This window comes from Mya arenaria, chromosome 5, assembly GCF_026914265.1.
Source record: "Mya arenaria isolate MELC-2E11 chromosome 5, ASM2691426v1".
In the NCBI taxonomy this organism is placed as follows: Eukaryota; Metazoa; Mollusca; class Bivalvia; order Myida; family Myidae; genus Mya; species Mya arenaria.
In genome coordinates this window covers 24,948,880-24,972,325 of record NC_069126.1, presented here as the reverse complement: position 1 = coordinate 24,972,325, position 23,446 = coordinate 24,948,880, and the positions used below count along the sequence as shown (strand labels likewise).

The 23,446-nt window shown below is 35.6% G+C and overlaps 1 protein-coding gene across 2 annotated transcripts in view; it reads right to left on the bottom strand.

Annotated features, from left to right (window-relative positions):
* The window catches only part of LOC128234695 (endoplasmic reticulum aminopeptidase 1-like), a gene marked incomplete at its 3' end in the record, with an annotated part of 245,411 nt that overhangs the window by 142,201 nt on the left and 79,764 nt on the right, over nucleotides 1-23,446 (bottom strand). For both annotated transcript variants that reach the window (XM_052949111.1, XM_052949110.1), the window contains 3 exon segments: nucleotides 1,682-1,816; nucleotides 3,976-4,089; nucleotides 6,355-6,509. In XM_052949111.1, coding sequence (XP_052805071.1) covers nucleotides 1,682-1,816; nucleotides 3,976-4,089; nucleotides 6,355-6,509 — 404 coding nt within the window.

Sequence of the window (23,446 nt, the reverse complement as noted above, 5' to 3'; positions counted from 1 at the left end):
TGACAAGCCACTGCCATCTCCATTTATTTTTGCAGCTTGTTCAGCTCTTTAATATTGTACTCTGCAACTGGGACCATTAATCCTACTGCAAGTAGAAACATAAGCTTTGTATTTTGTTTACAATTTTGCCACCATTTTGGGATATGTCGTAAAATGTTGATGAAAATATTTGGGTAACACTCTAATGAGCCGCCAGTTCCATTGATCTTCGAAATGAAGCAGTTGAAGAAAACTGACAACACATAATAGCCATTGTTACAGAAATAAACAACTATTTCCAACTACTTATTGGAATGCTGAAGCGCAACCACTGTCCAGTCGCTTCTAACAAGTTTCGATATCGTCCGTTATATCTTGACCAATGCAGTGTTTTAATCAGAAACCCACCAATGACCCTTATAGTAGTTACATTCCTTGACCAAAGTAGAATCTTGAACACATTCAGTCTATAAGAAGAGCAGATAACCCACTGATATCCCTTTTGTCAGTTCTGTCCCTTGACAAATGTAGTTTTATGATTACATTCGGTCTTGATCAAGGGTAGATAACCCATTTATGTCCATCATGTCAATTAAATTCCTTGACCAATCCTTATCAGTCTTATTCAAGGGCAGCTAACTAACAAATGTCCCTTGAATAAAGTAGTATTTAGATCATATTTGGTCTCTGGATTAGAACTGCACCAATATACTGGTTTATATGATTATATGATTATCAATATCCTTTCCCATATCATTACAACTGTGAAAATCCATATCATGCTGCTGTATATTTCCAATCGGGTATCTGCATAGTTGCATGTTAAATGCTGCCTTTTAAACACTAATTTTTCTTTAAGTTTCTATGACATTGAATTTACTTATGAATCAAAAACATATTTTTTTCAGGAACATACTGTATTTTCTAACGAATCCATCCCAAAAAGAATTCAACTTCTTATTACTGTTTATATTCAAGAAAATGCACTATAAGCCAAGAGCAGTTTTGTTGGTTAAAAGTATGCACAGATCTTTAAAACATGCACTTAATCAAAGGAGCACAAAAGGACGCTTTTTTGATGACCTGTATCATGTTTTTTCAGGTGTTTGAACATGCATTTATGCACCGAACGTGATACAGGACATCAGTAATGTGTTCATAATATGCTCTGTATAACTAAAGCTGATGTTATGATAGGACATATACAGAAGTATGTTAATCTACCAACAGTTTCCTTAAACAAGAAAGACATTAAGCAAATGTCTGAAGTATGAAGTCAATTGAATGAAGAGTATAGGAGTTATAAGCGATAACACCAACTTGCCCTAAAACTTGAACCAGACACAATGTGCCCTACAACCTTAATCAATCAGGGGTCATTATTTGTATTTAGGATGATATGGAATGTGTGATGGTCCTGAACAATTGTCTTAAGTGAATAGAACGAAGAATATTGGAGTAACAAATGAAAATGCCTATTTGTCCTTCAACTTTAACTGGATTTTTCGTTGATGTTACATTGTACAGTGATTTCTATTCATGATTTACATTGTAATTACGGACATAAAATACATAAATGCTAACAGTATTTTTTCAAGCACAATAATACCTATCAAAATAATATTATACAACTATTAATAATACATTGCAGTAGTCTCACCCAGTCTGAATCTCAGGTGATTGTTTACAACTACATGCCAACCTTGTCGTAAGAGATTGTGTCAAAGAGCTGGTTGATCTGTGCAGGGTTGTAGACAGGCTGACTAATGGGGTGGGAGTTGGCCAGGCTGTCCAGGTATAAAGCCGGCAGTAGAGCCTCACTCACAAACTGGTCACCCTAAAAAATGACAATCCAAAAATTTATCAAGGAATTGATTCTAGTAGACAACAGAAAAGTATCCTCAAAAATAACATAATGTATCATGGGAAAAAAAAAACACTTTTTACTTGCTGTTTATGATTGCAGGTACTCCATATGCCTGGCACTGAGAAGGGAAATGATTACCACATCCCACTTGCTACTGATGATACGGATCCACGGTACTCAACAGAGCCGGTAAAGAGAGGGGAAATAATTATCATTGGCCACTTGCTATTGATTATAGCAGATCCCAGGAACGCGACAGAGCCTGAGTTATGAGAGGGGAAATGATTACCACTTTCCACTTGCTATTGATGATAACGGATCCCAGGTACTCAACAGAGCCGGTAATGAGAAGGAGAAATGATTACTATTTTCCACTTGCTATTGATGATAGCAGATCCAAGGTACTCAACACAATCGTTAATGAGATGGGAAATTATTACCACTTTCCACTTGCTATTGATGATATCAGATCCCAGGTACTCGACAGAGCCGGTAATGAGATGGGAAATGATTACCACTTTTCACTTGCTAATGATATTAGCAGATCCAAAGTGCTCAACAGAGCCGGTAATGAGAGTGGAAATGATTACCACTTTCCACTTGTTATTGATGATAGCAGATCCAAAGGTACTCAACACAGCCGTTAATGAGATGGGAAATTATTACCACTTTCCACTTGCTATTGATGATATTGATTCCCAGGTACTCAACACAGCCAGTAATGAGATGGGAAATTATTACCACTTTCCACTTGCTATTGATGATAGTGATTGCCAGGTACTCAACACAGCCAGTAATGAGATGGGAAATTATTACCACTTTCCACTTGCTATTGATGATAGTGATTCCCAGGTACTCAACACAGCCAGTAATGAGATGGGAAATTATTACCACTTTCCACTTGCTATTGATATTAGCAGATCCAAAGTACTCAACAGAGCCGGTAATGAGAGGGGAAATGATTACAATTTTACACTTGCTATTGATGATAGCATGCAGATCCAAGGTACTCAACAGAGCCGGTAATGAGAGGGAAAAATGATTACCATTTTCCACTTGATATTAATGATAACATCTGATCCTTTGTTACAGAATCTGACACCAAGGCTAGGACAAGACCAGGATGTTTTTCTTTCGAAGTCAGTGGAGATATGACCTGCATGAATTGACAACTCACCCCTGCCTATCTCTCCCAGGAACTCAACAGAGCCAGAAATGAGATGAGAAATGATTACCATTTACCACTTGCTATTGATGATAGGGGATCCCAGGAACTCAACAAAGCCAGTTATGAGAGGGGAAATGATTACCACTTTCCACTTGCTATTGATGATAGCGGATCCCAGGAACTCAACAGAGCCGGTAAGAGGGGGAAATGATTACCTTTTTCCACTTGCTATTGATGATAGCGGATCCCAGGTACTCAACAAAGCCAGTTATGAGAGGGGAAATGATAACTATTTTCCACTTGCTATTGATGATAGCAGTTCCCAGGAACTCAACAGAGCCGGTAAGAGGGGGAAATGATTACTATTTTCCACTTGCTATTGATGATAGCGGAATCCAGGAACTCAACAGAGCCGGTAATGAGAGGGGAAATGATTACCACTTTCCACTTGCTACTGATGATAGAGGAATCCAGGAACCCAACACAGCCGGTAATGATAGGGGACATGATTACTTTTTTCCACTTGCTACTGATGATAGAGGAATCCAGGAACTCAAAACAGCCGGTAATGAGAGCGGAAATGAATACTTTTTTCCTCTTGCTACTGATGATAGCAGATCCCAGGAACTCAACAGAGCCGGTAAGAGGGGGAAATGATTACTATTTTCCACTTGCTATTGATGATAGCGGAATCCAGGAACTCAACAGAGCCAGTAATGAGAGGGGAAATGATTACTTTTTTCCACTTGCTACTGATGATAGAGGAATCCAGGAACTCAACACAGCCGGTAATGAGAGGGGAAATGATTACCTTTTTCCACTTGCTACTGATGATAGCAGATCCCAGGAACTTGACAGCGCTAGTTATGAGAGGGGAAAAAATTACCATTTTCCACTTACTACTGATGATGGCAGATCCGAGGAACTTGACAGAGCCAGTTATGAGAGGGGAAATAATTACCATTTTCCACTTGCTATTGATGATCGCTGATCCTAAGTACTCCACATAGCTGGCAAAGCCCTCATTTAGCCAAAGATCGTCCCACCACTCCATAGTGACTAAGTTGCCAAACCACTGAAAAAATCACAACAGCTTTACAAATACTGTCTAATAAAAAGTAAGACACAAATATTAAAGTTTCACATTGAAAACTAATGTCACTATTGAACATTGATTTAATTCACAGATGGCAGTATAAATCCTTTGGACCTAAAGACTCCAAATCCAATAGGGGTTGTCTACTAGTCACACCCAGCATCCACTCATGCAATTGAAAGTGGCAGGCTTTCTTCGGCCAATGTTGCTGTTTTTCTCAGGCAATTGATAGTGGCCAGCTTTCTTCGGCTAAAGTGTCTGTTTTTCTCAGGCCATTGACAGTGGCCGGCTTTCTTTGGCCAAAGTGTCTGTTTTTCTCAGGCCATTGATAGTTGCCGGATTTCTTTGGCCAAAGTGTCTGTTTTTCTTAGGCCTTTGATAGTGGCCCCCTTTCTTCGGCCAAAATGTCTGTTTTTCTCAGGCAATTGATAGTATTTTCTCAAGCCTTTGATAGTGGCCAGCTTTCTTAGGCAAAGTGTCTGTTTTTCTCAGGCCATTGATATTATATTCTCAGGCCATTGATAGTGGCCGGCTTTCTTCGGCCAATTAAAATGTGTCTGTTTTTCTCAGGCCATTGATAGTGGCCAGCTTTCTTCCGCCAGAGTGTCCCTTTTTCTCATGCCACTATTATGTAATACTTACCTCATTGCTTTGGCCAATGTTCGACTTTCTCAGGCTCTTTGTGAAACTTGGTATATAAGCTAAACCTTTCTCAGTAAAGCGGGAGACGGGATAGGAGAGGAGGAAGAAGGAACAAAGAACAGACAAGAGATTCTATTTTGACTTTTTGAATTAATTAACTAGAAATGATGTAACTTAACAGTAAATGTAAAATCTTTATGTGTATGTGTGTGGGTGAAAATAAAATGTTAGAAACTTTATGGTCTTAATTGTTATTCCAAGTATTATCTTGGATGACGGCAGCGATAAAAAGGAAACACAATTCCTGAATTAATAGATTCGGTGACATTGACGGCAGTGGTGGGATTTCAAAGTATACAAAGATTATTTTAAAGGAAAAATTGGCGACATAACATTATGCAAAATAGAGTCATCCAACATGATTATTTAAGAATGTTTGATTATTAAATATTGTATATAGTCTCAATGCAAAACTGTGAAATCATTGATATTCGTCGGGCATTAATGTTCGTGGTTTTCGTGGGTTGGATGATCCACGAATTCAAGATCCCACGAAATATAGACCCTTTATTCACTTTTTCAATTGCCATGTTATGTACATACTCGAGTATATTCGTTACAGAGGCTGCAGATTACAGTGTAAATATCTGTCTTACTGTACATCTGACTATCATTGTTCCGTTAATATATTATATCTGCCTTTAACAAATAATAGACCATCTCAATTAAATGTGTATTTATGAATGAAATGACAGAAGCACGTGTGCTGTTCATCAAAATCTCCAGTTTTACAAGATGTGAGTGATGAGTGGCGGTTCTTGATTTTTTTCTGTAATGAAATAATTAATCGATTACATTGGAGGTTACTGAGCACCCAATGTAACAATGTACAAAATATTAAAGAAAATCGTGTGAATAGATATTGAAATGAGATGACATTCAAAAGTGATTGAATTTGTAAACATCAGCTATCTTTTGGGATTGTTTTCTAAAATATACTGACCTTCTCGGTGTTTTCACAGTTTGCAAATCTTTTAATTGGCATTCAACGGCTTCGCCTATCTGTATTATTGATCAGGGTACATATTCTTTTATGGCCTTAATTTCCAACTGAATTGATAATTGACAAGGGTATATGCACTAATATTGGCATGTCGTACCACTTTAGTGAGTGTCATAAACCAAGTGACGTAAAAGACGGAAATCACGATCCAGCGCGTGGAGATAATGCAGACGATCTAGGACGATTGCAGTGTCGAAAAATAATTCAAAAATTTGAAAACCATTAATTCAAGTACCCACGAAATTGTAACTTTTTGGCAAACCACGAAATTTCATGCCAACGTATATAAATGATTTCACAGTACATCAAGTAGTTGCTGTGATATTAACCTATGTGTGCTTGCATGCAAAAGCTTTAAAAGAATTTCAAAGTCAAATGATAAAAGGTAATAATATGCATATTATGCAAGATAGAACTATCTAACTTAATTAATTAAGTAGGTTGGATATTCGGAAACACAGATCTAAAGTTTCAATGCAATGCATGATGTACTTGCTGTTATAATGTCATAAAGGTACTTACATTCAAAATCTGTTTACCTGGTGAGCCAACTCATGGGCAATAACAACAGCTATTCTTTGCTTGTTACTTGCAGAGGAAGCTGAGTGGTTGTACAAGATGTCTGACATGCGGTAAGTGATCAGTCCCCAGTTCTCCATTGCCCCTGCCTCAAAGTCAGGGATCGCTATCAGGTCTGCAATGCATATTCAATAAAACTACTAACAATAAGTGATTGATTGATATTTATTTAGATTTAAACACGCTCAGTATACCCATGTTAATACATTATTTAGTAGCTTAAATTTTGACATTCAAATATCTTCAACATACTTGTAAACAAGGCCTCTAAAATTTTGAGATCTCAATCAGTCCGGGTGTGAATCTTCCCCCCAAAAGCAACAAAAAAATACAACTAAAAGATCAGACACTAATAATTCAGAACCACTTTATTATTTTCAAATATCATTTCTTTTGCATATCGGCCGTGCTTTGAAGGTTCTCAGGCAATGAATATTGCATATTTTTCCAATTGCCTGGTATTTTCTAACCAGCTCAGACATGGTAAACGTGGTAAAAACAGTAGTTGATTAACTGGCCTAGAGTAAAATGGGATCATTACACAGACCAATTATAATTTTAATCAGGTGAACGGAACTTCGCTTCATTTTGCACCTTGCAATACATTACAACGTGTGTCTATCTCTATACTCGTGCTCTGACATCACACTATAACCATTTTATCTGCAGCTGACAAATTTGACTTATTTTAATACATGTGTAAATAGGTTAAATCCTCACCCTTTCATAGTTTTATTTCAGATATGTATAAAATAACAAGAGGGCCATGATAGCCCTAAATCGCTTACAGGAGTAAAAGTGTTTGACCTTTGAAATCACTATAGCTTGATATTTATTCTCAAAGCTGTACACATGGTCCAAATGTCAAAACTGTAGCTTCAAAATTAAGAAAAAGGTTGCCTGACAATGTCAATATTGATATTTGTTTTCAAAACTGTAGGCATGCTCGAAATTTCATAACACTAGCTTCAAAAATAAGAAATGAGGTCAAAAAGTCACAATTAAGGTCATTTATGAACATTGAAATTTGACTGTACACATGGTCCAAATTTCATTACTGCAGCTTGAAAAATAACAAAGAAGGTAAAATGGTTACAGTCAAGGTCATTCAAGGACAACACAATTAATATCTGTTTAAAAAAACTGTACACATGGTCAAAATTTCATGCTGTAGCTTCAAAAACAAGAAAGTAGGTCAAATGGTCACAGTCAAGTTCATCCAAGGAAAACATTGATAGCTTCATAAAACCAGAGGGCCATGATGGCCCTAAAATGCTCACCTAAGCAAAGGGCCACAACTCTAAATGCTGCAATTTAAACATATCTTTACTGATGATGATTTTTTTTTAATTTGTAAAGGGTCATGCAATGAAGCTATCTGTAAAGTTTCATTGAATTTGGCCTGTAGTTTCAGAGATTTTTTTAAAGCAAAACAGTAAGTTGGCCATTTTGTTGTTGTTGTTGTTGTTGATCAATCTCAATGCCTTGATGTTTTTTTGTAGAGGGTCATGCAATGAAGCTTCCTGTAAAGTTTCAGTGAATTTGGCCTAGTAGTTTCAGAGGAGATGTTTTTTAAAGCAAAACAAGAAGTTGGCCAGAGTGTTGTTGATGTTGATCAATCATGACCCCTTGTTGTATTTTTGTAAAGGGTCACCCAAGGAAGCTTCCTGTAAAGTTTCATTGAATTTGGAGTGGTAGTTTCAGAGATTTTTTTTTAAGCAAAACAGGAAGTCAGCCATTTTGTTGTTGTTGCTGTAGTTGTTGTTGTTGTTCAATTGTGACCCCTTGTTGTATTTTTGTAGAAAGACACCCAAGGAAGCTTCCTGTGAAGTTTCATTGAATTTGGACTGATAATTTCAGAGGAGATGGTCTTTAAAGCCAAACGGGAAGTCAGCCATTTTGTTGTTGTTGTTGTTGTTGTTGTTGTTGTTTATCAATCGTAACCCCTAGTTGTATTTTTGTAGAGGGACACCCAAGGAAGCTTCCTGTGAAGTTTCATTGAATTTAGCCTGGTAGTTTCAGAGGAGATGTTTTTAAGCAATTGGACGGACGGATGACGGACAAAGACGGATCACAATAGCTCACCTTAAGCACTTCGTGCTCTGGTAAGCTAAAAAATAAAGTAGGTCAAAAGGTCACAGTCATGGTCATCCAAGGATAACAATGTCATTGATACTTGTTTTGAAAACAGTACACAATTTTAATGGTCCAAATTCCATTGCTTTAGCTTAAAGCAAAACAAAGTAGGTCAAAAGGTCACAGTCAAGGTCATCCAAGGGTAACATTAGTATATGTTTACAAAACTGTACACATGTTTCAAATTTCATTGCTGTAGCTTTAAAAATAAGAAAGTAGGTCAAAAGGTCACAGTCAAGATCATCCAAGGACACCATAATATTTGTTTTCAAAACTCTACGCATGGTCTAGATTTTATTGCTGTAGCTTCAAAAATAAGAAAGTAGGTTAAAAGGTCACAGCCAACGTCATCCAAGCAGACCATTGATATTTGTTTTTCAAAATTGTGAACATGGTCCAAATTTCTTTGCTATAGCTTCAAAAATAAAAAAGTAGGTCGAAAGGGCCGGGACAAGCTTTGACCCCAGGGGCATAATTTGCACAATCTTGGTAGAGGAGCGCTATATGATGCCTCATCTACCTCCAACATACACAACATAGGTTTCTATCATAATACATAAATTTAATTCTTGTTTATATAAGATGTATTAACTATCCAGCAAATTATTATTTTGTAGCTAACAATGGTCTAGTTCAATGGAAAATTTTGATGATGATGATGATTATTTTTATTATTATTATTATTATTTTTATTATTATTATTATTATTATTATTATTATATTTACTCATTATTGAGTAAAAAAAAAAATTCTAGACAAAAAAAAAGAAATATAATAATTACTTTAACCTATAAAAATAACAATTATTACCTTAGAAGTGACTATTTTGAAGAATTGATAAAATATAAATCTATTCCCTTGTTTCTTAAAGTAGACAATAATTCAATCTCCGAACGAAAAGGAAGAAAATATAGCAGTATTTGCTGTCCTTCCTTCCAGAGTAAACTTTACATAACTATCAGTTTTGAACAAAATGTGTTTATAGAAAACTTGTAACCCTCAAGTTGGAGCCAATTTTGACCCCCTGGGCTTAAGAGTTTTTGTAGTTTTTCTTTAGGTTGCCATGGCAACAAGAATTTGCATGGAAATCATTTCTTTTAACAAATTTGAAAAGCCACCACTTAAAGAAGATTCCTATAAAGTTTCATAAAAATTGTCCAAGCGGTTTAGGAGATGATGATGTTTATTTATAAGCAATAGTTTACGCAGGATGATGGATGCTAGACGACGGACAAAGACTGATCACAATAGCTCACCTTGAGCACTTCATGGTCAGGTGAGCTGAAAAGGTGAACATTATATCCAAAATGATTGATATATCACGTGTTTGGACTGATAACAAGCAACTACCAATAAGAAGATATGGAGTGTTCATCATAGCAAAACAAAGCAGCTGGTTGTGTTAATCTGATGGTTATTTTGTCCCTTTTATTGGGTGTTGGGGGGGATTTGTGAATAACAAGCCAGGGTTATGCAATACTGACCTAGCTGTTTTGGACCAAAAATATAAAAAAAAACAAGAGTTTTCAGAGACAGCGCACTCCACTACTTCGCCGCTTTTCAATGAAAGGATTGGAAAGTTTTGGTGAAACATGCATGGATCACTGTATTATAAGTCTCAATTCAATAAATCAAGTAGTCGGTGAGATATAACCTATGTATGCTAACATGCAAAACCTTAATCAGAATTTTTAAGTCGCTTAATAAAGGGGCAAACATTATACCATATGCAAGATGTACCGAAGTTATTTTACTTGATTAATTTAGAAGGTTAAATGATTGGGAGCCTGTGTATAAAGTTTCAAAGCAATACATGATGTATTCACTGAGGTATTGACTAAAAAGTGGTTACATGCAAAACCTTAACCAGAATTTCTATTTCGAATAAAAAAGGGCCATTATTTGAAGTTAATACAAAATAAAGTTATCTTACTTGGTTATGTAGGTAGATCGGATGGTTGAGTACCATTGTATAAAGTCGTGATACGATTCATCAAGTGGTTGCTGAGATATTAACCTATGTATGCTTACATGTATGCAAATTCTTAACCAGAATTTCTTAGTCAAATTATAATGGCTCATAATTTGCATTATATTCAAAAAATCATATCTAACTTTATTTCTTTAGTAGGTTAGATAGTTGGGAATACATATCGAAAGTTTCAATGCAATGAATGATGTATTTATATAGATAATGACTTACAGGTGCTAACAGGCAAAACCTTAACCAAGGTGTGATGACGACGACGACGCCAACAACGCCGACGATGCCAGAGTGAGTAGTATAGCTCTCCTTATTCTTCGAATAGTCAAGCTAAAAACTGAACAAATTTTTTAACCCTTTTCTTTTACTGAAATGGGTGTGGTGTGGACAAATTTTGACCACACCAGAACGATTTCAGTTTTTTGAAGCCCTGTTGAAAACATATCGGAAGAATTAATATAAACTAAGGCTCTGCCTCTACGGGCTTGAAGTGTTATTGCTGGACACTTTAAGTTTACTTAATGCCTAAGTGAAACATACTAGGAGTAAAAGGGAAACGTTTTTTGTATATGTTAATGAAATTTTTTAAATAACAAGCAGTTCTGTTGCTGTTAGCAATTTATTTATTATATACACAACCATCTTCAATAATAGTGTATACATTATATATAATGCATTACTATATATTTTATATGAAGTTTGGAGTTATTCTTCTTAATTAACTTAAATAAAGCTACTATGCATTTGAGATCAAGCACACAAACGCATTTGAAGAATATGTTACTAACAGAAAATAAATTTAAACAAGAGTGACACTCACAAAATACGCCCATCAATAATTTCTTGGATTCTAAGACAACTTACTGTCACATTGGCCCTTTGTTAGAGAGTAGACAAAGCTTAAATGGCAAGGGCAGTAATCCTGAAGTGCTTCGGGGCATTTGGCTGATTATCATACTTGACCGATTTATTTTACCAACAAATATTTTCAGCAAGTTTGGTGAAGATCAGATGATAACTGTTCAAATTAGACAGTGGACAAAGCAAAAATGGCAAATTTTGACCAATTCAAGGGCCATAATCCTGAAGAGCCTGGCTGGTTATAGAACTTTGCCAAGAATATATACCAACAAACATTTATAGTAGCAAGTTTGGTGAAATTCGGATAAAAACTGTTCAAGTTTGAGAGTAGACAAAGCTAAAATGGCCAATTTTGATAAATTCAGGGGGCCATAACTCTGGAGTGCCTAAAGCGATTAGGCTGGTTATCGAACTTGACCTAGATATTTCACCAACAAACACTTTCATGAAGTTTGGTGGAAATTGGATGAGAAATGTTCAAGTTAGAGAGCGGACAAAGCTAAAATGGCCAATTTTGACAAATTCAGGGGGCCATAACTCTGGAGTGCCTAAAGCGATTTGGCTGGTTATCGAACTTGACCTAGATATGTCACCAACAAACACTTTCATGAAGTTTGGTGGAAATTGGATGAGAAATGTTCAAGTTAGAGAGCGGATAACATTGTGGAGCCGCCCGCCCACCCGCCGCCCGCCCGCCATGGGTGTTCCCATAATACGACCATCGTAAAATGATCACATACCAATAATGTTGCTCTGAAGTATATTACAAGCAGGGGTAATTATAATTTTAACTAGAACTGAATGGGCAAAAATCTTTTTAAATATGATGGTAAAACATGGCAAAACATTTAATCAATTACTTATAATTATGATTGTATATGAACAATATGTAGCCAAGCAGCTCTGGCAAATTGTCTGCAAAATATCTAAGTGAAAATACAGAATATATTCTTATTTGTTTGTTACAAAAACATACCCTCCTCCCCTCGCCAAAAAAGTTGCAAAATGTTAATTATGAACAAATTTGTTGTTTAGATTTTTACAAATTCTGCTTTCATTACAGAATTATCTAAACGATGCTTTCAATAAACTTTAAAATAATTTTTGTTTGCAATGACAAATCTGACAACCATCATATATGTTATGACCTCTTATGAGGTATATTTTAAATTAAGCATGAAAATAGTCAAAACAAATTGTCCATATTATGGGACTTTCTTAAAGACCCAGTATATTAAAGTTTAAACTTATCAAGGTGTAATTACAAACAAATGACTTCTTACCCTCACATAATGTTTAACCCACAGGGTGATCTAAAAAGAAATGATAAATTGCCATTTCAATCAACATTCAACAGAGCTGAAAATATATATTCTAAATTTAGCACCTATATCCTTTCGAATACCGCTACCGTACATCGACCCGCTTAATGCAGACCAATTTTTCAAGGGTGCTGGTTACCGCTACTGTTTTACTGTAGGAATACCGTAGACGACAGAAACGTACTGAAATAGTAGGTACCTCCAGTTCCACAGCCGCAAAATGCACATTTTCCACAAATTTGTGATACGTTTTTCATTAAAATAAGAAGGATTATGAATTTTAAAAACAGCATTAGTACACTATGGTACTTTGTCTTAGAAACAGTTATTACACTACGGAATTTCTTTCAAATATAATAACTATGCAAAAATAAGCAACAATATTTCTTTAAAAATTGTCATTCAACATTATTAGGCTCTGGCTTTTGTAAATTTGCTTTAATAAAACAGCATGCTTATGTTTTTCTTCTTGTATCAAGAGTACACTGTGGTATCACTGTTAAAACAAGAGATGTTGGTCAAACATTATGCCCCCCTGAGCGCAATGTTGTCAGGATTATATGGACAATTGAATGAAATATGCATGGACCGAAATGACAGCTGGTTTGTCACTGACATTGGATGCCATTGAGTCAGTTTTAAGATTATGACCATTCAAAGTGTGAGGAAAGAGTATGTTATGACCATAACCTTTAACCTCAAAATCCATAGGAGTCATCAGCTGGTCACAAAAAATCTAAATGTCAAGTTTGAGGGCCATGGATGCAGGCATTGACAAGTTATCACACAGACAAGATTTTTTCGTTCAAGGTCACTATGACCTTGACCTTTGACCACATGACTCATAAAATCATAAGGGGTCGTCTACAGATCAGTCGCAACATCAAATCAAGTTTGGGAGCCATGGGTGCAGGCATTGTCGAGTTATCACTCGAAACATTTTCGCATTCAAGGTCACTGTAAACTTGACCTTTGACTCGATGACTCCTAAAATCAATAAGGGTCATCTTCTGGTCAGGCCCAACTTCCATGTCAAGTTTGATGATCATAGGTTCAGGCAGTGTTGAGATATCACAGGGAGAAGATTTGTTTACTTTTTTGCGTTAAATGTTACTGTGACCTTGACCTTGGCCCGATGACCCCCAAAATCAAGAGGGGTCATATGCTGGTCAGGCCAACCCTTCATGTCAAGTCTGATGACCATAGGTCCAGGAATTGTCAAGTTTGCTTTCAAGGTCACTATGACCTTGACCTTTGAACTCTAAAATCAATAGGGGTCTTCTACTGGTCAGGCTCAACTTCCAAGTCAAGTTAGAGGGCCATGGGTGCAGGCATTGTTTGGACAACCTTCTACCATTCAAGGTCACTGTGACCTTGACTTTTGGCCCAATGACCCCTAAAGCCAATAGGGGCCATCTACTGGTCAGGCCCAACGACCATGTCAAGTATGAGGGCCATGGGTGCAGGCATTGTCTAGTTCTCACTCGGACAACCTTTTACCATTCAAGGTCACTGTGACCTTGACCTTTGGCCTGATGACCCCAAAAACAATAGGGGTCCTCTACTGGTCAGGCCCAACGTCCATGTCAAGTATGAGGGCCATGGGTGCAGGCATTGTCGAGTTATCACTCAAACAACCTTTTACCATTCAAGGTCACTGTGAACTTGACCTATGGCCCAATGACCCCCGAAAACAATAGGGGTCCTCTACTGGTCAGGCCAAACCTCCATGTCAAGTATAAGGGCCATGGGTGCAGGCATTGTCGAGTTATCACACCGACAACCTTTTACCATTCAAGATCACTGTGACCTTGACCTTTGGCCCGATGACCCCCCAAAACAATAGGGGTCATCTACTGGTCAGGCCCGACTTCCATATCAAGTTTGATGACCATAGGTCTAGGCATGGTTGAGTTATCACTCGGACAAGCTTTAAAATTATTTACCATTAAAGGTCACTGTGACCTTGACCTTTGACCCGATTAGCCCTTAAATCAATAGAGGTCATTTACTGGTCAGGCCCAACCTTCATGTCAAGTTTGATGACCATAGGTCTAGAAATTGTTGAATTATCACTCGGACAAGCTTTGGTCTACCGACGGACCGACATACCGACCGACATGTGCAAAGCAATACACCCATCTTCTTCGAAGGGGGGCATAATTAAGAAATGAGCAAAACTGCGCAGTGGTATTACTGTGAGATTTGTTTTACGGACTGTGTGTTAACTTCGATAATGTAGACATTTCATGATTAAATTTAACTAACATCAGTCACTTAAGTGCACTTTGGTAGCGTTCTTGAATCTGCAAAACTTCGCAGCGGTATTTCCTGTATGAACATAAAACGTAATCAACATAACACAACCCATTTCAAGAGCGACGTTGCCTTTGAAGGTCATTGAATGCTAGTAATGCTCACTTTAACTGTTGAAATATTAGCTATAACATTCTTATAAACCCAACTGGACATCTATTATCTGATCGCTATAAAGTTATCATGGACACCATAGTGACTGCAAAATTAATATACCAACAGAACATCCATTACCAAATAGCTGTCACAGTTGCAATGAAAACCACTGCAATAGAAAATAAACCAACTGGACAAATATCACAAGGGCGCTATCAAGGTAACATTGGAACCACACTCCCTGTTATGGAAGTTGTATGGGAAAGCAGCCTGACTAAATACAACATGCATCAATACATATCTGTCAATGAAGCAATGATTAAATGTCACAGTCACCATTCAAGAATTGTTGGTGCTCCCAAAAAGCCCACAAAAAGGATTTAAAATGTGTCGGGGTATCTCAGGAATTACCAGGTGTACTTAGTTGAAAGATAGAAGTAGGGTTGACTCAAACAGTTGTAAGAGAAAACATCACAGGACGAAATCATGTTGTATTTGTCGACAAGTTTAAAACATCAGTTCCCCTGGCGTTTGGAATTAATCTACACATTCGTGTCACGCATTTAACACTGGAAGGAAATATTGGTCAATCGCAAAATCAGTCCACGAAAAGAGATGGCAAAGTTAGGATGTTGAGCAGAGGGGATCACATGGCATGAAATACCTCGAAAGGGAAGCTTATATCCACTGCATAAAATAATCTAAACATGTGTGCAACCTGATTACATGTTTCAATACTATAATAAATACACTGACAGAACAATGTTTTGAGGGAAGAAGTAAATACAAAAGGAAAGTGGGAAAAAACATGCATCAAATTCCGCATGTTATTTTGTAATTAAAAAAGAAAATGGGTGTTGTAGACAGTCATGATCATCTCAACATTTACAGTGTACAAACACAAGATGCTCGTTTTTGGACCGTTTTTGTGTGGTTTGCCGTGGCGTCTCATTTATGATTCCTCATGTATAAAGCGTCAACCCAGGGGCTACACATAAACTGTTTGAGAGAATGGTAATACCTTTTTTACAGTACGTATATTACAAACATGCTGTAGAATGTTTAAACGTTATTATAATCATGTTTAATAACATAATGATCGTTGCATGTACTACCAAAATGAAACATGAACAACATCTTTTAAAGTCGATCAGTTGTTTAATGATTTATGTTTCTATTTTTAGGTTGCAGAACAACTTATCGGCAGGAATAGCACACGTATAAGGAAATCCAAACAAACAAGCGCCATTTCTAAACTTGACCTCTTTGGCAATGTGCAGTGCAGAGTCAGCTTGCACAAGTATAATTCTAATGTAAAATAAAACTCAAATGAAATGTTATTTTATTTAAGGGAATGTTTTATTTCGTATCTTGGCATTTATATACCTCTAGAAAAGGCCGAATGGAGGTCAAGTCCAAGAAGACTATGGCTCCAGAAACACAGAGGAACGAAAAACAACAACTCAAGTATGTAAAACATTTTCAATAATGTATGTTTTTATATTATTGCAATTTGAAACGACCCTTAAATCGAAACAATGAACGGCCTTTTCAGTTCATGAAAATGCATACATTAAATTATTTCTATTGTTTAATGGCACATCTTGAATTTAAGAGTCTAGTACAAGAAAGCGTCGTTTAGATCAATCAGGTAATAAAATAAATTTTCAATATAGTATTGATGAAATAATTATAACAAAATGTTGTTCAGGTGTCAACATTTTGTCCCTGAAGGGACAAATAATGTTTGTTTTAATGTTTTTATAGAATCAACCATTTCATGCTTAAAATGAGGACATATTTCATGAAAGTACACATATACAATGCCATTGTCGCTAACAACGTGTCTTTATAACAAGTATTCATCAATATGTGATTTCTTTTTACAGGCCGGTGATATTGCATTGCACCAGAAACTCCACCAGACTCTGTTTCAGTCTCGTTAATCACATGCTGTGATTATACTGGTGTTGATTCCCGTGACATATCCTGCAACATTTTTGGTCTCTGTTTTTCCTTTATATAATAATGTACATGTGTTCTTTGTTGATAAAGAGAATATTATTATCATTACTGATTATCGCCATCTTTGATTTTATCCTTATGTATTCCCCAAGTTCTTATGATGTAACTAAAATAATGAAATTCAATCCATGATCTATACATTTTATAACCTAGATGTATGAATGAATTGTGAATCCGTATTTAGGCTTTAGTCTTATAAGTATACATTTACATGGGAAATGAATGAGCATGTGTGTAAAATATCATGATAGAGAATTGTTATCTTAATTCCTTTCTGATATATTTGATAAAAAACATATTGTTTTGTAATCGCTCTATGCATTTGTAAATAATAAAAGAAACAAAAATATGTATAATATAATGAAAACTACAGGGACAAGCCCATAAGTTGAACATTAAAAAATAAGCCCTGTTGAGCCTTACACAACTTCTTAAATCATAAGTTTCACTTTTTGTTTTATTACTGAATTTTACATAGAATGACACGTGCCTGGAAAACTGTGATTATACAATGTCTGCATTAAAATTAAGCACGGCTAAAATAGCGTATTTATACATACATGGTTTAGTCGAACATGGCATTCCAGAGAGTGTTTTTGTGGATTTCTTCAATTTACTCTAAATTCAAACACACACATGCATAAATTGATTAAAACAACAGCAAAAAACATTTCACAACGTTGCCTTACAAGCATCTTTTGAAGCATTGTACTTTTGAAATATTTTGGAAAACCTTTTTCTACTAAACGTGTATGATTATGAGCCCCTTTTTTGTGATTACAATGTTTGATAGATGTCACTTTAAATGAAAGTGTTTTTACGTATGTATTTTAATATTAGATTACTTAAATATGAATAGGTTGACAGGTTAATAAGATTTATGAAATGCAATAGTGAATAAAATATGCAAAGCATTAAGTGTCAGCAATATTTAAGTGGATTATGAGTTTTTTAAGTAGATAAAATAATCAAAGACTTCCAGGCATATGATTCTACTATAAGACTTCAAAGGTTTATGTAAGAATGTTTGTTGATTAAAAACAGTTGCTGAGTCACATTTTATTTAAGTTATCATTTATGAAATAAGTTGTAATAAAGGAGACTGTCAATTGTCAGTTTTTGTTGATGTAATACTTGCTCATAGAGCTCACTCTGGCATTTAAGAAGTCTTTTCAAGATGCTTGTAGATGTAATCTTGGAAACTCTTGTCACTTTTGCTGCAGTTGGTGTTGTACTGAAATATAAAAATACACACATTTACATCTACTTTTTTAAAAGTCTTACTTAGTCTTTAAAAAGAATTTCAATTGTAAAAATATTTAGACAGAAGGGTACTGTCTGACCTATGATTTTATGCATAAATATCTTAATAGCATGTAGACAAATCTGAGTACTTGCTCCTGAGTGACCCCTTTGATATGGCTTAAAGTTTCATTTTAATACATATTTTTCACAGTTTTGGGGTTTTGATAGTAACAGTTTAACCTTTTGTATCCATTGCATCACTCTTTTGGCATGAAGACACTGCCATAACACAGTCTGTCTCAAGTTTGTATGTTTACTTAGTCATATTTTGTGTTCTACCTTTTTGGAATCATGGCAGCCCCCTGGGACATTACAGGGGACACTATGTTGGAGGTAAATTGACATAACTCCACTGCAAGCGATGCACATGTAGCTGTTTATGCAGCATGGTGCAGCATCAAAGATGATGGACTTGTTTCTGCAGTAAAATATATACACAATTAAATACATTAGTGTTATTTAAAGATGCACTCTTACTCCCAAGTAAGATTTACAACAATCAATAATATTGTTTGAAAATTCCAAAAAGGATGAATACATGTTGAAAACAATGGTTCTTATGAAGGATATCGAGTTTAATTTGAAAGAAATGAGCATAAAACACGGTATTTCTACCTTATGAGACTAATGTAGACCACAGTCAATCTTTTAGCATTCACCAATCATTTAATATTTTTCCCCTTTCTGCTTTTAAATACACGATTACAATTTTGTTATCAGTAATTGATATTTTCCATAAATGCTATGCATTATTTAGTAATAGGTGAAAGGTTTATCACTCAAAAATTATGTTTGTTATAAATGTGTTATGTATTGATTTTGAGTAAGTGTCACTTTAAAATAAAAAAGGTACATATAAATGACCTGAGAATCACCAATTCTTTTAGAATGACATCATTATATACTCATTTTTATTCAAATTTAATAACACCTATAATAAAAAAAATATTGACAGATACATCCATGATATTCATTTGAGGCAGGTAAGAAATCTTACTATTTTAAGCAAAGGTGTCAACCCCAGAAAAAAAACTATGGCTTAATCACCAATCAGCTGAATCATCTGTAAAACAATTTTACCAAATTTACAAAAAAGCATCTTGTAATGAAATTTTAAAGCTGCACTCTCACAGAATAAATCTAACTTTGCTAGACTTTGCTTGACCTTGCTTGACGTAGCTTGAATTTGATATTGTTGCATGCAAGTATGCCTAATCTTCATTCCCATAACATCAATTATTCAACAAAGACATCTTTTTTTCAATTTAAATCTTACTTATGTGTTTTAATTCATTGACTTTGCTTCAATTTCCTTGACTTTGCTTGACACAGATATTGTATCATGCAAATATGCCTCATAAGTCATTTATACGACAAAGTCATCTTAGCAGGATTTTATATCGATTATAAGTGCTACTAAACTGACTTTGTTCAAAATAAAACTGACTTTGCTTGACTTTGCTAGGCTCTGCAGTGTTTAGTGGGACCGGATTTGAACTATAATTGTACGATTCCTGAAATATTTTAAGATGAAAGGTAAGTTGCAAATAAGTAATAATTTACCTTCTCCTCCAGCTCATTGAACTTTGGAGGAGTCACCCCGTAGATTTATGCCAGAAGTGGCTCTAAAATCTGTGTATCAGAACAGATACAGAGTCACACCACCTGTAAGCGCTGCCATCTGACGCATCCTTTTCGCATCCTCTTCACGTCCATCTTGATGTTGGTTAATTTCTTAATTGACATCAAGAGTTCTAATGCAGACACCCTGGGCATTCAGTCTGAAAGTCAAAAAAATTTCTTTAAATTTTATTATTAAAGCTTCTTAGAGGATATCAGGGGCGGGCGGGGGCTATGATCAAAACATACTTCCAATAAATTGTGATAGAGTGTGTGCCCGAACGGCTGACACTACAAATACATGTGTAACTTACAAATTGACATACGTATATATCTATGAATACGTTTTGAAACAAATCGTTACACTATTTGAATAAAACATAAAACAACTATACCTATATCAAAAATCAGAATAAAACTGTAACATAGTATCTGATTATTGTCGTCATCCGTCATAGTCAAAGTTCCAAAACAATATTTTAAAAAAATTACCCCACTGCTCTTCATTCCTCTTCCACGATTTTTCTTCATCGACATGAGTAATGGTTGGACTTGCTTTCAATGGCATGGCTTTTATCAAGGAATGAATTCCTCAGCACTTCATGCTCTGCTCTGGACCAAATTCTCTTTCCTTTTAAACTTTTGCGGCGTCGCCATTGTTTATCTTTTTTGACAGGTGCCCGCCAAGAGAGATTTCTACCTCCAATCCGAGAGTTACGCATTATTTGTTGAATTAAACGATACTTACCGATGTAAGAGGGAAGTTGAAGTTTGATTCTGATTTTGTCGACCATAAACTTCTGGAGGGCTCACACAGAGATCATGTAGCTCATTAATTATGTGTATTCAGTCTTTAGAGATGAGAAACACAACTAATGCTGCGGACAGGATTAGTTGTGTGAACAATTGCAAGAATGTCCAAAGTAGAATGGGTTAAGGGAGGGTGGGTGTGTGAGCCCTCCAGAAGTTTATGGTCGACAAAATCAGAATCTAACTTCAACTTCCCTCTTACATCGGTAAGTATCGTTTAATTCAACAATTTTGTCTCCCATATAACTTCTGGAAGGGCCTCACACAGAGATTTGAGAGTTGGTCATTCTTGCAAAAATAATGTAGCCAAATATGACAAATAGGTACTATATTCAACTTTAATGTACATGTAAGTATATAACAAAATACTAGTATGTGGTTTTCACAAAAGCTAGGTTACATAAACAGAAACAAAGTGCTATGTACAAGCATACATGTTATGTCATGATATCAAACAACATTTAACAATTGTTTAAAATTGCATTCTCAAAGGAATGGTCATCTGCAATAGGCTTATTGTAGAAACGAGCAAATGTCCGTGCATTGGACCAACCAGCTGATTTCAGGATTGTTTCTAGTTTAACACCTTTCTCTTTAGCCTTTGATACAGAGGCAGAGCGTACACTGTGGGGCTTAAAACACTTGTCAACCCCTGCTGATGTGAGCAGACTCTTCACCCAGCGTGAAACTGTGTCTCTTGACGCTGCGGGATGTGATTTTTGGGTGGTTACTAACAATTTTGTTATTTTTCCGCGGAGAGCAGCGGTTCTGTCCAGGTATTCTCGAAATGTGCGGACTATGCATAATTTTGGGTCCTTATCATATTGCTTGAAAGTTATTGGAGCTAAATGATATCCAGGACGCGATTGTTTTATTAAGTGATTTGTTGCAATTTGAATATCATTTGAACCGAAAGAAATGTCCTGTATCTCCACTAAATGGATGGTTTGACCTCTCTGTGCTGACAGTAGCAGAAACAGTACGCACAACTTTCCTGACAGAATCGAGAGTGGAAGATGGTCTGTAAGGCGTGATATGTAGGTCAATACTGTGTTAACATCCCATATTTTCGAATATTTTGGCAATGAGGGCCTTAGTTCAAAGATACCTTTCATGAATTTGCTAACCACTACTGATTCACTGAAATCTATTCCCGTACATATTTTAAGTAACTGATTCACAGCCGATCTTGCAGTACCAATAGTGCTGTACTGTAGTTTTGAATTATACAAGCTGGTTAAGAAAGATATAAAATTTGAAAGAGATGGCTTCATCGGATCAACATGTTTCCGGCTGGTGTGGAAGGTATAAAATCCTCTGTGGCCGTGGTAGCTCGATCCAATCCTCGATCAACATTGACATTAGTTTGGGCCAAAAGCTTTGGGTCGTCCATATTGGAGCGATCAGCACTGCTGTGCCTTGATTGCTCATGAGCTTTTGTAGAATCCGAGGAAGAATGCTGAAAGGAGGAAATATATACAAATGTTTGCTGGACCAGTCCAACGTAAAAGCATCAATTGCATATGGCAGATTTCACGTTTTGGTGACCAAAAAGTTCCCGGCGAATATTGATTTTTAAAATTTATTGCAGATTTGTGATTTCAACAAAATCTTTTACAGCAATTTCTTATCTATCATATTTTAGAACATTTGCAATGATTTATTCATGCATTTTTATAAAAAAAAGAATTTTGTATCACCATACCATTTGTGCTAGTGTTACAATATTGCCGGTAAAAACTTGTTTTTTTTAATATTTTGATCCAAAGAAGTATTTTGTCTTGCACTAAATGGTTCATTTATCTATAAAACAGATTGTACAGACAAAAAATAAAGATTGTTTCCTTTTTCTCAAATAAATTTATTGAAACAAACCCAAATTGGACAACAAGACAGAAAATGTTTTCTGCAAACATAGGTTTTCTTTTTATATCAGATCAGATAAGCTATAAACATAAATGTTTTGTTGTGGTGATATAAATGTCTCTAGTATGGTGCAATTATCATTACCTTTGATATTAAACATATATATTATAAATTGCTAATTGCGAGTATGTGCTAGTGTTATCACAAGACAGAATGAGTAGCATTAGCAGTATGTCACATTAGCAGTTGGACTGAATGTTTCACGACAAAATAAAATACAGACCTACCACAGACTGTTTGAGCTTGATACAGTATAAAACAAACTATATAAATGATTGATAAACACAGTCAATTGATAATCACAAAAAAATCATAATAATCATACAAGATTTGACGAAGTTGCAGTGTGACAGACGTACACATTTTATGAGCTTCTACAGTTGAAAATAGTTTCTTTGACTCTTCATTTAGTTTAAATGTTGTTATAATGTTTTACTCATTTGAGATTTTAATAACCTGTTGTTACAATATAATTCTATTGCTTCTCATATTGTTCCTACTAGTTTTGTTCATGTTGATTTATAAATACACTGTTGACCTAAGTTTATATGGTGTCAGACTGAATGACGAATCCTGGAAACACTGTTCCCGCAGCAGTTTGATTAAACAATCTCGTAAAAAAATATACCAATCTGGATAGAATAACTTCCA